Raw genomic sequence first — 13,818 nt, 5'->3', positions numbered from 1 at the left:
CACCAGGCACCCCACAAAGCTCTGTCCTTGTGGACTCATTTCTTCTTGGTAACTGACATGAATTTGATCCTTGTGGGGATGTATCTCCTTGGTGAGCTTGATGGCCATGGAATGAGTTCTGGAGCCCCAGTGGTCACCCTGTCTGTCTCTCCCTTGGCAGCAAGTACTACGAGAAGGAGGCGTTACTGGCAGACCCTGTGTTTGGCCCCATCTTGGCCTCTCTTCTAGGTAAGCCTAGTAGCAGACAGGCCTGCGCTGGGCCAGTGGGGGCTCCAGGGCAAGTGCTGAGGGGGCACCCCTGAGCTGGCTGTCCCTGTCTCCACAGTGGGACCCTGTGCCTTGGAGTACACCAAGCTCAAGACAGCTGATCACTACTGGACCGACCCCTCGGCTGATGAGCTGGTCCAGAGGCACCGTATCCGGGGTCCCCCGAATCGCCAGGACTCCCCTGCGAAGCGCCCAGCCCTAGGAGTAGGTGTCACTCTTCCCACCCTGTGCTCACCCAGGATATGCCCCTGGGCCTTTAGGGAGGAGCAGCTGGGCTGTGTGCTCCTGGCAGATATAGGCTGGGCCTCGGAGATGCCCAGGGTAGTGGCCACCGCAGGAGAGCCTTTTCCCCACACTGGCGCTCACATAAATGCCAGGAGCAGAGAGCTGGTCCGTGGCTGAGAGCAAACTGGGGACAGGAAGGACCCTTGGGGTCAGCTAGAGAGGGTCTGCAGGGAGGCCTAGGGCTGACCCCCACGGCTGACTTCCTGGGGCTGAGGGCAGAGCCGTGACTTTGTGCGCAGATCCGGAAGCGGCACTCAAGTGGCAGCGCATCGGAGGACAGGCTAGCTGCCTGCGCCCGTGAGTACGTGGAATCCCTGCACCAGAACTCGAGGACACGGCTGCTCTACGGCAAAAACAACGTGCTGGTACAGCCGGTAGGAGAGCCTAACGCCCGGCCCTCCTCTTCCTTTTCCAAAGGCACCAAGACCTCCAGCCACATTCATGCCTTTTCCCAGGGGCTTGACTAGAGAGAAGGGGGAGAAGGGCCCCACCCCCTACTTCACTGTTTCATAGCCTCACGCCCAGCCTTGAGCTGGCAGGAGCCAGGAATGGCATCTGCTCTGGCCAGCTGAGAACCAGGCCGTCCGGGAGTAGGAATGTCAGCCAGCAGGCAGGGTGAACGCCCAGCTTGGGTATGGCTGGCCCGGACACGCCTGGCATCCAGGAGGCTGACAGGACAGAGCCAGTGGCCCCAGGCCAGCCAGGGGAAGGAGGCACCCACATCTGCGTGTGGCACGTGATGCCCCCTACTTCCTCCTGGCCCCCAGTCCAGGATCCTGTGACTGGCCTGGCCTGGCCTCCCTGCACGCACCTGGAGCTCCTTTTCCATAGGCCATCCCCAGGAGCCTCTCAGGCCCTCATCTTCTCCGTCTTCTGGTGTGTCTGCTCCCTGCAGAAGGGGGACGTGGAGGCTGTCCCTGGCTACCTCTCCCTGCACCAGTCTGCAGGCAGCCTGACTCTGAAGTGGACCCCCAACCAGCTCATGAACGGGACTCTGGGGGATTCCGAGCTGGAAAAGAGGTGGGGGCTGTGGGACTTCCTCCAAGGAGCCTCGCTCCCGGGCGGGGGATGGCGAGACCCAGCCTGCTCCAGGGGGCAGGCCTCACTCCTTATCTGATGCCAAGAATTGCAGGGGGAGGCAGCCTGGACAGGTTCCCGAGCTCTCTAGGACTGAGCCGGGCCTGGGCACGGAGAGGTTTGCCTGAGCCAAGCTCTGGGCAGCTGAGACTGCCAGGCTCTGTGCCATGAGGACAGCGTGGGGCCCAGAGGGACAAGGTGGCTGGCCGAGGTCACATTCTCGGCTACGGTCAGGGTACTAATAGTAGTACCCTGAATACTACTATTCTGGGTAGTCTCACGGGTGTTGGGGCCGGGAGATGAGGAAGGTGGGATGGCAGGTCTTGGGACACAGCGACACCAAACTGGTTCCTTTCCAGCGTTTACTGGGACTACGCCCTTGTTGTGCCCTTCAGTCAGATTGTCTGCATCCACTGCCACCAGCAAAGTGAGCCTCCCCTGTCCTGGGCACGGGGGTGAGGGGAGAGAGCCTGCGCCGTGCACGGACTTCCTGTCCCCCTCCTTCCGTCCCCACGCTCCCACCCCACTGTCCTCCTACCCAGCCTCACTGGCCCACATTCACCCCCCAGAGAACGGCGGCACCCTCGTGCTGGTGAGCCAGGATGGCATCCAGAGGCCACCACTGCACTTCCCGCAGGGGGGCCACCTGCTGTCCTTCCTGTCCTGCCTGGAGAACGGGCTTCTGCCTCGAGGACAGCTGGAGCCCCCACTCTGGACCCAGCAGGGGAAGGTACCTCGGGGCTTGGGAGGCTCTGGGTGAGGGGGTGTGTGGGGTGGGTTCCCCGCCCACCTGCTGGCCTCCCGTCCTTTCCCCACACGGAGCTCTTAGGAGCAGCCTAGCGGGGTGGGGTGGGGGCGGGGGGGCCGTGGATTGGACCCCGCCCTGGGCAGGCTGACCACCCACCCCTCTCCCCGCAGGGGAAGGTGTTCCCCAGGCTACGGAAGCGCAGCAGCATGCGGTCCGTGGACGTGGAGGACGTGGGCTCGGGGCGGGCCACCGACTACGTGTTCCGGATCATTTACCCTGGCCACAGGCACGAGCACAGTAAGTGTCCCAAACGTCATTCGTGGAGGAAGAGAGAGGTGGGGGTGTAGTGTCACCCGGGGGCCACAGGCAGGGTCCACTGCCCAGGCCCGGTTAACCCAGGCAGGTCTTTACTCAGCCTCTCACCAGACCTTCCCCCCCACAAATCATCCCTCGGAGAAGTGGCCTCTTGTCTACCTAGCTGTCTTCTCCCCACCTCGTGACCCCAGGCTCTTGGCTCAGCTGACCCAGGTGTCGCTGTACAATATTCTCTTGGTCATCCTTTCATGCCCTGCCCCAGGGAAAAAATGTGGTGAGACTACACATAGAAGGTGGAGAACTCTTGGTTTCTTTTCAGCCTGCCACCTGACCCCCACAAGGCGGCCTGGGTGCAGGGTCAGCGCGTCTTTATAGATGGTGCAAATTGTTCACTGACTCTGCTAGAGCCAGAACCCTCCCCCAACCAGCTACTGATGAGGGGAGCATTAGCAGGAGTAGGGGGGCGTCTGGGGTGAGATTTGGAGCTGCAGTGGGAATCTGTGGGGCCAGGAGTTGAAAGGTGACTTGACCCTCATGGGTCCTGCCCCACGTGGACATAACCCCTCTGGGCCCCAGGGGGCTTGTCCATAGGCATCTACCAACACACGAGCTCCCTTTCTGGTCAGAGCACTGCTGTTGCCCATAGGTTTCTCCAGGCCAGAATGGCTGATCTCAGGGATAAGGTCAGGGAATTTGCCAGCCCAGAGCATTTATTGCCAGCCAGACCACCTGCTCCCAAAATGTGCTAACTCGTGCCAATAAGCTGTTGACAAGTTGTGTCCGTATTAGTGGACAGATTGCCCAGACTGCAAACACACAGCCACAGCGTGAGTTCTCTGTTAACAGGCTCGGAGGGCAGGAGACCTGGGGCCCCCTTCCCTCCCAGGAGTGCCTGATGAAGAGAAAGAGACTCAGCTTTGGCCAGAACGTGTTTGCAGACCTGGCATTTAATCTCAGGCTCTTGCTTGCCTCAGATTTTGTAGCTTCCACTTGCCCTCTTCAAGCCTTGGTACTTCCCAGTTCCAGTCACTTCAAGGAGCTGAAGCCCAGCGGGGTGACTCAGGCTCCTGGAGAGCAGCTCTGGGAAGCCCTTAGAAGTTCGGGTTTATAGTCTGAAGCGGGGGATTTGGGGTAACCCTCAGATGTGGTTCAGCTTGACCATGACACGAGCCAAAGAATGATTGGGATCCATCTGCCAGCAGTCATGCCCCGCCTCAGCCAGGGCTGGGGAGTCCCTGTCTTTCACTACCCTGGCGCCCCCATCAGTTCTCTCTCTTCTGTTCTTCCTAGAGAGGGCATCCTCCAAGAGTGGAGCTCTGGAGCTGCCGCCGGGTCCTCACCTTCTTCCATACTTTGCCCAGTAACTCATCTAAAGACTCTCAGGTCCCCCCTTCCCCTCTTCCATGCCCTGCAGGCTCAAGGTGACCCAGACTCCATTCTGCTCTCCCTGAGGAGGGAGTGCAGACCCTCCTGCCCCGGGACTAGGGTCCTCATGCCTCTGCATCTCTGCTATTCTTTTTGAGCAGTCACTATTAACTACCACCACCTAGCGGCCAGCCGCGCGGCCTCGGTGGACGATGATGAGGAAGAGGAGGATAGACTACACGCGATGCTCTCAATGATCTGCTCGCGGAACCTCACAGCTCCCAATCCGATGAAAGGTTTTTATCCCTCCCCCTCTCCCTGACCCACCCCGTCCTCCCGCCCCACCCCCCTGGGCCCACCTGCCACCCACCGCAGGGGCTCAAATGGCAGTGTTGGCATTATGGGACTTGCACCCAGGAGGCAGATCAGGGAGGGTGGAAGGAGGTGCTGGCACGAGGGGACAGTACAAACTGCAGTTGACTCTGGGCTCCCCATTGAACATGAGGAGAGGGCTTTGCACCCGAGAGGGAAGAGATTGACTGGTGGGAAGGTCTGATTATCTGGTTCCCTGTTGGAAAGGAATGGCTCTCTGAGAGCCCTGTTCCCACTCTGGAGGGGTCATGCTGGCAAACCCAGGACAGTGTCTCTTTCTTTCTCTCCTGCTGGCTGGGAAGATGGGCCCTGTGCCTCTGACTCCTGACTTAACGGAAACAGAACAAAAGTACCAGGCCCCTCTTTAGCAGGGGTAGGGGCTGGACAGCTCATGGGGACAGGAGTCACCTGTGGTCAGGTGAGGGGTCAGGGTCACCATGGAAAGAGACCCAGGGCTCAGTTTACCCAGCTGGCACTTCAGCATGAAATCTAGAAATATCTGTGCCAAGGATATAAGACAGGTGTGTTCCCGCCCTCATGGACCTGACTCCAGGGTTACCAAGGCCCCCTCATTGGAAATGACAGGACAGTGCCCACAGCTCCTCTGTCTACCACTCAGTGCAGAGCTAGACTTGTAGAGAGGGACTGGTCAGGGGACCAGTGAGGGCCAGGCCCAGGTGCTCAGGGAAGATTGCTTCTGAAGGGCCGAGGCCACCTGTCTTGGAGTTTAGGGGAGGCTCCCCACCCCCACCATTCCCATGCCACAGGTGAATTTCTTTTTCTTCATTAAAAGTATTAATTGTCCATATAGGAGCTAGTGGGAAAAGCTTCGTCTCTCTTTTCTATACTCTAAGAATGACCAATTAAATATATAATACCCAACCTTTTAGGAGATGAGGGTAGGGTTTATACAACAAGTAGGAGAAGAAAGTTAAGACACCATTGTCCAGAATGAAGTGTCAACCCATCTCTATTTCATCAGACCTTAATGCAAACATGGAACCCTTTGATCCAATTGCCCTACCAAAGCACCTTGGTGCAGGGGGCATGACTGCTGTCCATAGCCACATCCAACTGCAGACATTATAGCCAACGCTCGGAAGTCAGTAGATTTCTATTAAATACACACACACACGCACACACACACCACACCCCTAATTTCAGCTTCTTTTAAATATTGGAACATTGAATTTGTGAGGTAGATTATTACAGTAATATCTTCCAATTTGTTTGCGCCTCCCTGAATCCATTTGAATAATTCCCTACCATTCTTCTCACTAATTAATTAATTTTTATTTTTAATTTTTTAAACCATTTTTTAAATTGAAGTATAGTTAATTTACATTTTTTTTTTTTTTTTTTTTTTTTTGCGGTACGCGGGGCTCTCACTGCTGTGGCCTCTCCCGTTGCGGAGCACAGGCTCCGGATGCGCAGGCTCAGCGGCCACGGCTCACAGGCCCAGCCGCTCCGCGGCACATGGGATCCTCCCGGACTGGGGCACGAACCCGTGTCCCCTGCATCGGCAGGCGGACTCTCAACCACTGCACCACCAGGGAAGTCCCTAATTTACAGTGTTGTGTTAGTTTCAGGTACACAGCAAAATGATTCAGTTATATATATATATTTTTTTCTTTTTTTCAAATTCTTTTCCATTATAGGTTTTTACAAGATATTGCATATAGTCCCCTGTGCTATACAGTAGGTCCTTGTTGTTTATTTTATATATAGTAATATATATATATGTTAATCCCAAACTCCTAACTTATCTCTCCCCTCTGCCCCTGGCCACAGATTAATTCCTTCTCCCCTTTCCCTGCCCCTACAGGGGGCGTCTAGGAATATGTGACACTCTCCTTATGCTTCCACAAAATTCTACCAAAGAACCCAGTTCCGTAGCTCAGCCACCAAGCCTGTAATGGGCGACCAAGTCCACGGCCTAGAACACACCTAGCACACCCTCAGCACAACTGCCAACTGCCCCCTTACCCATCACATTCCTGTCCTTGTGCCGGCCCTCGCTCCCAGCCCTTCCAGTGGGACCTGCAGGCCGGCTGGTGGGAACTCAGGGGAGCCTCCTCACTTGTCATGTTTTTTGCCTGCCACCTGGTCCCTTGCAAACCTGGGCTTGAGGCTGATGTTTATTTCCAGGTTAGCTGACTTGGAGCCGTGTGGGGAAGCTAAGTCAGGAGAGCCAGGGAGCCCCTTCTCGCCCCACAAATTATAGTCAGGCTGGAGGCTGTGGTGGGGCGGGAGTCCCAGTAGAGCCCCTAATTAGTGGATCTGGAGACAGGAAGCCATCCCTGGCTGCTCTTAAGAGCTGAGGCCTCCAGGGTCAGAGAAACTTACAGGGTCCAGAGGCCTCGGGGCTTGTTTGGGCATCCTCTTGGGGAACTCAGGGATCAGACCGACCCAGTGTGTAGCCCCTGGGACCCCAACACTTGAGAAAGGGGAGGAGGTGTGGAAGCAGAATCAGCAGGTGGCTGGGGAGATGGTATGGGAGCCCCCATCTCCACTCCAGTCCGTAATGACAACACTGTTGAGTCCGTTCTGCTAGCCGTTGCTTTCCAGGCCTGCAACATGCTTGACTTGTGCATGTGAATCAAGTGGCGGGTGTCCAGACTCTCCTTTCCCCCCTCTCCCCCTTTTCCCGCTGCCTCCCCACAGAGCAGAGATGCTGTTCACTCTAATTCTGCCCCAGGCCAGGCACCTTTCACTCGGAGTCTTAGGGGCTGTGGGGTTCAATCACCCTAATTGTTTTGCTTCAAACTTTCCTCACGCTCAGAGGAGAGAGTCAGAGTCAAAGCTGGCCCAGCAGACCCCCATCCAGCCTGCTGCCCCTCGCCCAGTCACTCCAGAGCTCCAGCTGTCTGCACTGGGTTAATTCAGAGATGCCGTGTTCAATGCTGGCTGGTTCAGCTCCTTCCTGGAGAATTAAGGTGAAGAGCATTGCCCCAGGAGTCTGCCTTGGTTGGGCCCTGCTTTCTGGGCATGAACTCGTTTCCCTGTGTGCCCACCCTCTGCACCTGGCAACCCCCTGCCTGCCCGCCTGCTACCTGCTGCCTACCTGGCTGGGCCTGCTCCTGCCACACACACCGCCCGCCCACCCCACCCCACCCCGGCTCTTCCCACCACTGGCCTCTCTCCTGCCTGCTGCAGGGGCCTGAGCTGGGCTCCTGCCCCATCCCACCTGCATTTGCCCCCTCCTTCTTCTTCCCAGAGTCTCAGGCATGGCTTGCAACCCCTCACTCCCAGAGCCGCAGCCCCTCCACACCAAGTGTGTTCCCTTAATTTGCCTCCTGGTGGAGCTGAAGGGCCAGATATCTATAAAAATCCGAGCCGTGGGTCTGGGGAGAGAGCCCTGGGGCCAAGACAGGGCAGCCCCTGAGGGGACTGGAGGGGGTCAGCTCAGCCCTCCCCACCAAGGCACACCCAGAGCTGGAGTCTGGCTCCCACAAAAACCAGGCTTAGGTCTGCTCCAGACTCATAGCAGGCCAGGGCCCAGGCCATAATTCGCAGAAAAGAACTACTGCTTGAAAGAAGTCTATCACACACACAGCTCTCTCTCTTTCCTTGTCTTCTTCACTCTTCTCTTTCTCTCCCTCCTTCCTGGCGTCATCTCCTGGTCCTTTCACTTTCTGCCCTTACTTTGCTTCATCTTTGTGGCTCACTGGACCTGCCAGAGTCCCCCACGAGCAGTGCCTGCCCCACGTGGGCCTTCGAAGCTCTCAAGGGTCTTGAGTTCTGATTCAGCCTAGCTGGGCCGGCTGAGGAGGCTTGGTCTGCTGTGGTGTAAAATTGTCCAAGGAGCTGTCTTCTGAGGCTGCACCGGGCACATTCTTCTGGATGGTGGAACGTGCGTGCCCAGCTGCCACCCTCATCCCCACAGTGGCCTGGCAGCCCTGGAAACTTTGCCCTTCCTGCCAGTTCACCTGCGTGTTTGCAGGAGGCCACCATGCAGTGCAGTCAGGCTAGGCAAGATTGGAGAGCTCACCCACTGCTGCGAACTTGGGGGCACCTGGCCTGGGCAGGGAGCACTGCTCCTGCTTAGCCACTGGCCGCCAGGTCTAGAACCCTCGGGGATGAGGTCTGTGGACCAGGACTGGTGGCTCAGGGGTCCTTCAGGGGCTTTGATCAGTGGGCGCTCCTGGCATGGGAAGGTTCAAAGTTTGCAATGTTCCAGGCACCTTCCTGCACATCCCAGAGTTTGCCCAAGAGGACCAGGCTGGATCCTGGAAGGCCAAGGCGGCTGGCAGCATTACAGAGAGCTCAGGCTTTTCTTGTTTCTTCTTTTTGCTCCTCCCTCTAGAAAAACAAGTGTCTATTCCATTGCTTATAGCAAGATGGAGAGAATAGACACAATCATCCATGACTCAGTGAAAGTATCTTACCACGTTCAGAAAGACTAGGTGGATGCTGGGAAGTGTCAGGCGCCCTCTCTCTCCACCACTTCCAACTCTGGGCTCTGGACCCTGGGCCAGGCAGGCACCACCCCTGTGGTTTTCCACCAAAGGGTGACTTCATGCTGCAGCTCTGGGCACAGAGGTGGGCATGCTGCAGGGTACCTGGGGGAGGAGACCTGCCGGGCCCTGACCATGGCCCCCTTCCTGCCCTCAGATGCTGGCGACATGATCGAGATGCAGGGCTTTGGACCCAGCCTGCCAGCCTGGCACCTGGAGCCCCTGTGCAGCCAGGGCTCCTCCTGCCTCTCCTACTCCACGAGCAGCTCCCCATACGTACCCCCCAGCCACTGCAGCTGTGTCCCCGACCGGTGAGTGGGTGTGTCCATCCGTGTGTATGTGTCCGTCTGTCCTTTGGGGCTGTGCCACTTGCCTGAAGGGTGATCTCTAGTTGGACACACCTGGGTTCGAAGTTCACTTCTGCTCCCCATGTGACTTTGACAAGCTGCTGAGTCTCTCTGAGCTTCTCCATTTCTGAGCCTCAGTTTCCTTATCTGTAAGATGGGGATAATACCCCCTTCTCCCTAAGGTACTTGTGAGGACTGAATGAGGTATATGACCCACGTGAGTGCCCAGAGCTGTGCCTGGCACAGAGCAAGTGCTCAGTACCTGGAGCTCCCCAGGTGGACCTGGATCCTGCCGTCAGGCTGCCGTCTGAGGACACTCAGCAGGTATCTGGGCATCTGCCACGTGCCAGGAACAGTGTGTGAATGGCATTTGCTTGAGGGTCACGTGCCCACACTTGATGCTTGCCGACGGCTTTTTCACCAGTTGCACCTGTTGACTCTCAGATGGCTCTCTCCATTTTCACATGAGGAAACCAAGATTCACTAACAAGAAGTTAGTTGCCCAAGATCCCCTGGGTGGTTGGGGGCCAGGCCGGGCCCCCAGCAGCTCTACCCAGGGTAGCTGGCAGGGCCAGGGAGCCCTTGACATGCTTCTGGGTTGTAGATCCGGCTCCCTGCCCCACCCGCCCTCTGAGCCAGAAAGTCCTTCCTTCTCACGCTTCCCTCCAGAGGAGCAGCCCTGAGTCAGGTTGATTCCACAGGTTGCCCCTCAGGCTGCTGTGTGAGAGCATGAAGAGGCAGATCGTGTCCCGGGCCTTCTATGGCTGTGAGTGTGGGGTGAGGTGGGGCCGCAGGGGGTGGGAGCAGGGGCAGGGGGAGGCACCGGGACAGAGGGTCACGGCCTCCCGGCTCCCCCCTCCCCGCCCCCCACAGGGCTGGCATACTGCCGCCACCTGTCCACGGTGCGGACCCACCTGTCAGCGCTGGTGCATCACAACATCATCCCACCCGCCCGGCCACCTGGGGCCTCGGGGGGCCTCACCAAGGACATGTGGAGCAAGTATCAAAAGAACGAAAAGGTGCACGCTCCGGGGTGCCAGGGACCGAGGCTGGCTCGAGGGGCTGGGGGCCAGCAGGGAGAGCAGACCAGCCTGCTCTGTGAGTGGCTTTCACAGACTACATGGGCATTCAGGTAAAAGGTGGTCCAGGTTCAGAGGTGACAGGCCAGGACTGATGGCCTTGGAGTGCCTGGGTCAAGGTAGAGTCTCACAACTAGACCTGTGGGTTTCCACAGGAAGGGGACTGGACAGGAAGTCCATTCTGCTTCTGCATTACTCCACGACCTTGAGGAAACCCCCTCGTCTCCCTGGGCTCCTTTTCTGCCCTGGAAGGAAGCAGGGTTGAAGTAGATCTGCATCCAGCTCTAGTCTGGGGGCAGGGAGGATGTGACGGTCCCAAAGCCGGGTTTGCCTGGGTTTCAGCAGAGTGACCAAACGAATCACCGTCCCCAGCCCCAGCTCTCAGGGCATGGGGTCGCCGAGCTGGGCTTCAGAGACTGCAGGGGCTGCATAGTCGTTCCCCCCTGGGTCCCTCAGAACTACAAGGAGCTGGAGCTGCTGCGGCAGGTTTACTCTGGCGGCGTGGAGCACGAGGTCCGCAAGGACGTCTGGCCGTTTCTGCTTGGCCACTACAAGTTTGGCATGAGCAAGAAGGAGATGGAACAGGTAGGTAGGGAGATGGGGAGCCAGGCCATGGGAAGCAGGGAGGGGGCCTCAGAAACCTCAGCCTCTTCCCAGCCAGAAAGGAACAGGGCAGAGGAAGATGTTAGCAGGGGGCCCCACTGTCTTCACCCCGAGGCCCGACCCTAGTCTCCAGCTGTCCCAGGAGGACACGCTGTGGTCACGCTGTGGTCACGCTGTGGTCTGAGTACAGGTGGACACAGTGGTGGCAGCGAGGTACCAGCGGGTGTTGGCGGAGTGGAAGGCCTGCGAGGTGGTGGTGAGGCAGCGGGAGCGGGAGGCTCACCCAGCTACGCTCACCAAGTTCTCCTCAGGCAGCAGCATCGACAGCCACGTGCAGCACCTCGTCCACCGAGACTCCACCATCAGCAATGACGTGAGCCCGAGGGGACCTGGGGGCCAGGGGCGGGGCCACCAGCGCTGTAGGCCTGCCCTCTAGTGTTCGCTGGCAGTGGAGCCCTGGAGAACAGCTTAGTGCGTCTGTGTCTCATTTTCTTCCACTGAAAAATGGGATGATGGTCCCCTGCTGCCCACTTCTCTGGGTGTTGCAGGAATAAAATGACATGGCGCGCTGTGTTCTGTTCTAATGGACTAGCAGAGGAGGATAAATTTATGGGGCATTAGGGAGGCTCTCCCTCTTTGTAGAGAGAGCTGAAGGCTAGGAATGGGCCTCCCTAGGTTCTAGTCCTAGGTCCACTAGTGACAAGATGAGTGACCTCTCTTCCCATCTCTGGGCCTCAGTGCCCCCTCTCAGCTCTACTCTCCTCTGATTGCAGAAGCTCCTGCAAGAGCTGTTGGCCAGAGACCAGGGGAGCACTTAACAGCAGTCCCACCTTATAGAGTTGACTATGCAAAGCCAGTTCACAGCCTGTGTGGTTCTTCTGGCCTCACCCCTGACTTTTAGGTGAACATCAAGTCCCAAACTATGTCTGCTGGGCCCAACCAGAACTGATAAGTTTCAGGACATTGTTTCATTAACTTACGTTTTTTCTTTAAAACTGCCTCTTTAGATAGTGTATATTCTTGTTACTTAACTCCTTACTAATACTAACAGATAACTCAAATTGGAGCAAGACTTAAAGAAATATAACCAAGGTACACTCTCCTTTCCATGGGCTTTGTTCTTAATCCCCTATTTGTGAACATAACACTCTTTCTGCTTTGGGTTTTGTAAAATCCTGAGTCTGTACCAATGCCCCAGCTGCTTAGCTTATGGACTCAAGTATCCTTTCTCACTGGCACTATTCTGAGGCTGTGAATTGCCTCAGAATCATGGCCGTACCTGACACTAACCCAACAGTGCTTCATGCTTCTTGCCCAAAGTGAAAAGTCTTTTTAAGCATTCGCTTCCCTACATAGTCCAAATAGAAAAACAAAACGAAACAAAACTGTCTGTATATGTCTCTTCTTTTCCCTGTGACTTATCTGTGGGAGTGTGGACTGTTTCAATCAGTAGAATATGTTTCTTTTCACTTCTTACCTCTCCTCAGTTTGTCTGCAGCTAATATAACCAATTAGGTATTTGCTAGAGAGGTTTCCTGCCTTCTACAGAACATTCAGTACTGAAAATAAGGAAGAACTTATTTTTCCTAACACCTCCAGTCTGCCGCATCCATAGGCTGCCCCAGAGGCCACACCAAAGACACTATGGAAGCTGTCCTGACCCGAGGCAGCCTCATGACTTCTGTGTTTTTAGAGTGACACTTACGCTGGCCATCGAGCGTCCAGGCCTCCGGTTCCCCTTCTTCCCTGCAGCAGCCACAGGAAGCGCTTCACACTTTTTCTCACCAGTGTGAGACCAGATGGGGCTGGAGACGGTGTTTTCATGTTTTCCTGGAGCCTGGTCAGCTGGGTCAAAGGGGGCACTTGGCACCCGGGGGAGGCAGTGCTAGAGGCCGTGGGGTGGGAGTGGGGGTGTGAGGAGACTTCTCCATCCCTCTCAGTTCTGACCCAGGAAGGAGATGCCGAGCTGAGGGACGGTGCTGGAGTGCAGGTGTGAGCCCCGCCACCTTTGCCCCTACCAGGTGTTTGTCTCTGTGGATGACCTGGAGCCTCCAAGGCCCCTGGGCCCCGAAGATCCCAGACCAGAGCCTGAGCAGGGGGCGGGGGCCGGGCCCACTGGCACCACCACGGTGGAGCAACAGTCGGTGGAGTTCGACTCTCCAGACTCAGGACTGCCTTCCTCCCGCAATTACTCCGTGGCCTCGGGCATCCAGTCGAGCATAGATGAGGGCCAGAGCATGGGCTTTGAGGAGGAGAACGTAGGTGGGGAGGAAGGCTCTGACGGGCTGGTCCCTGCAGCCCAGGTCTCCAAGCCTCAGGACCCCAGCCAGGAGGCCTCGCGGGCCGGCGAGCTGGAGGCCGGGGAGGAGCTCGCCGCCGTGTGTGCTGCTGCCTACACTGTATGTGGTTGTTCCCCAGGCACTGCTCTCGGCGGCCCCGGAGGCTGGGGCTAGGGGCTGGCGGGGCAGAGGGTGGGGTGGCCTGGACTGTCCTGGAGGGAGGCACTGAGCCCATCTCTCAGCAACCCCACAGGACTCTGTTCTCTGAGTCCCTTGGTTCCCTGCCTTTGCTGCCTTCCTTTATTCGGGCATCACCTCCAGCCCCCAACTCACCCCTGAGGGCCCTCCGCTCCTCCAGATAGAATTACTGGACACCGTGGCCTTAAATTTGCACCGCATAGACAAGGATGTGCAGCGATGTGACCGCAACTACTGGTACTTCACACCCCCCAACCTCGAGCGGCTCAGAGACATCATGTGCAGGTGCCACGGTGGGGCTGGGCTCCGTGGGAGGCAGGGACCCTGCTCTGTGAAAGGTTAGGCCCGGCAGCGCCCTGCTCCCCTGCCCTGTCCCTGACCCACGCTTGGCTCCCTCTGTCTGCTGTGCCCCCCACCCCACCCCCT

At 57.3% G+C, this 13,818-nt stretch overlaps 1 protein-coding gene across 11 annotated transcripts in view; it reads left to right on the top strand.

Annotated features, from left to right (window-relative positions):
• SGSM2 (small G protein signaling modulator 2) overlaps nt 1-13,818 on the top strand; it is a 39,917-nt gene that overhangs the window by 19,525 nt on the left and 6,574 nt on the right. For 7 of the 11 annotated variants that reach the window (XR_016388891.1, XR_016388889.1, XR_016388890.1 and 4 more), the window contains exons 5-20: nt 161-228; nt 326-471; nt 792-926; nt 1,448-1,572; nt 1,989-2,056; nt 2,199-2,359; nt 2,548-2,674; nt 4,219-4,353; nt 9,044-9,197; nt 9,935-9,999; nt 10,107-10,252; nt 10,769-10,897; nt 11,106-11,288; nt 12,609-12,755; nt 12,937-13,314; nt 13,553-13,677. Coding sequence is in view for 7 of the 11 variants with exons in the window: in XM_089900628.1 (XP_089756754.1) it covers nt 161-228; nt 326-471; nt 792-926; nt 1,448-1,572; nt 1,989-2,056; nt 2,199-2,359; nt 2,548-2,674; nt 4,219-4,353; nt 9,044-9,197; nt 9,935-9,999; nt 10,107-10,252; nt 10,769-10,897; nt 11,106-11,288; nt 12,609-12,755; nt 12,937-13,314; nt 13,553-13,677 (2,292 nt within the window). In the remaining 4 variants the exon portion in view is untranslated. The remainder of the gene's footprint in view (nt 1-160; nt 229-325; nt 472-791; nt 927-1,447; nt 1,573-1,988; nt 2,057-2,198; nt 2,360-2,547; nt 2,675-4,218; nt 4,354-9,043; nt 9,198-9,934; nt 10,000-10,106; nt 10,253-10,768; nt 10,898-11,105; nt 11,289-12,608; nt 12,756-12,936; nt 13,315-13,552; nt 13,678-13,818) is intronic. The other 4 variants (XM_089900629.1, XM_022595664.3, XM_089900630.1 and 1 more) reach the window with 2 other exon arrangements.

This window comes from Delphinapterus leucas, chromosome 19 (assembly GCF_059928025.1).
Source record: "Delphinapterus leucas isolate spDelLeu-1000000601 "Yukka" chromosome 19, BTC_Dleu_Yukka2, whole genome shotgun sequence".
In the NCBI taxonomy this organism is placed as follows: domain Eukaryota; kingdom Metazoa; phylum Chordata; class Mammalia; order Artiodactyla; family Monodontidae; genus Delphinapterus; species Delphinapterus leucas.
The sequence above is the reverse complement of the archived record's forward strand: the minus strand, read 5'-3'. Positions and strand labels throughout refer to the sequence as shown.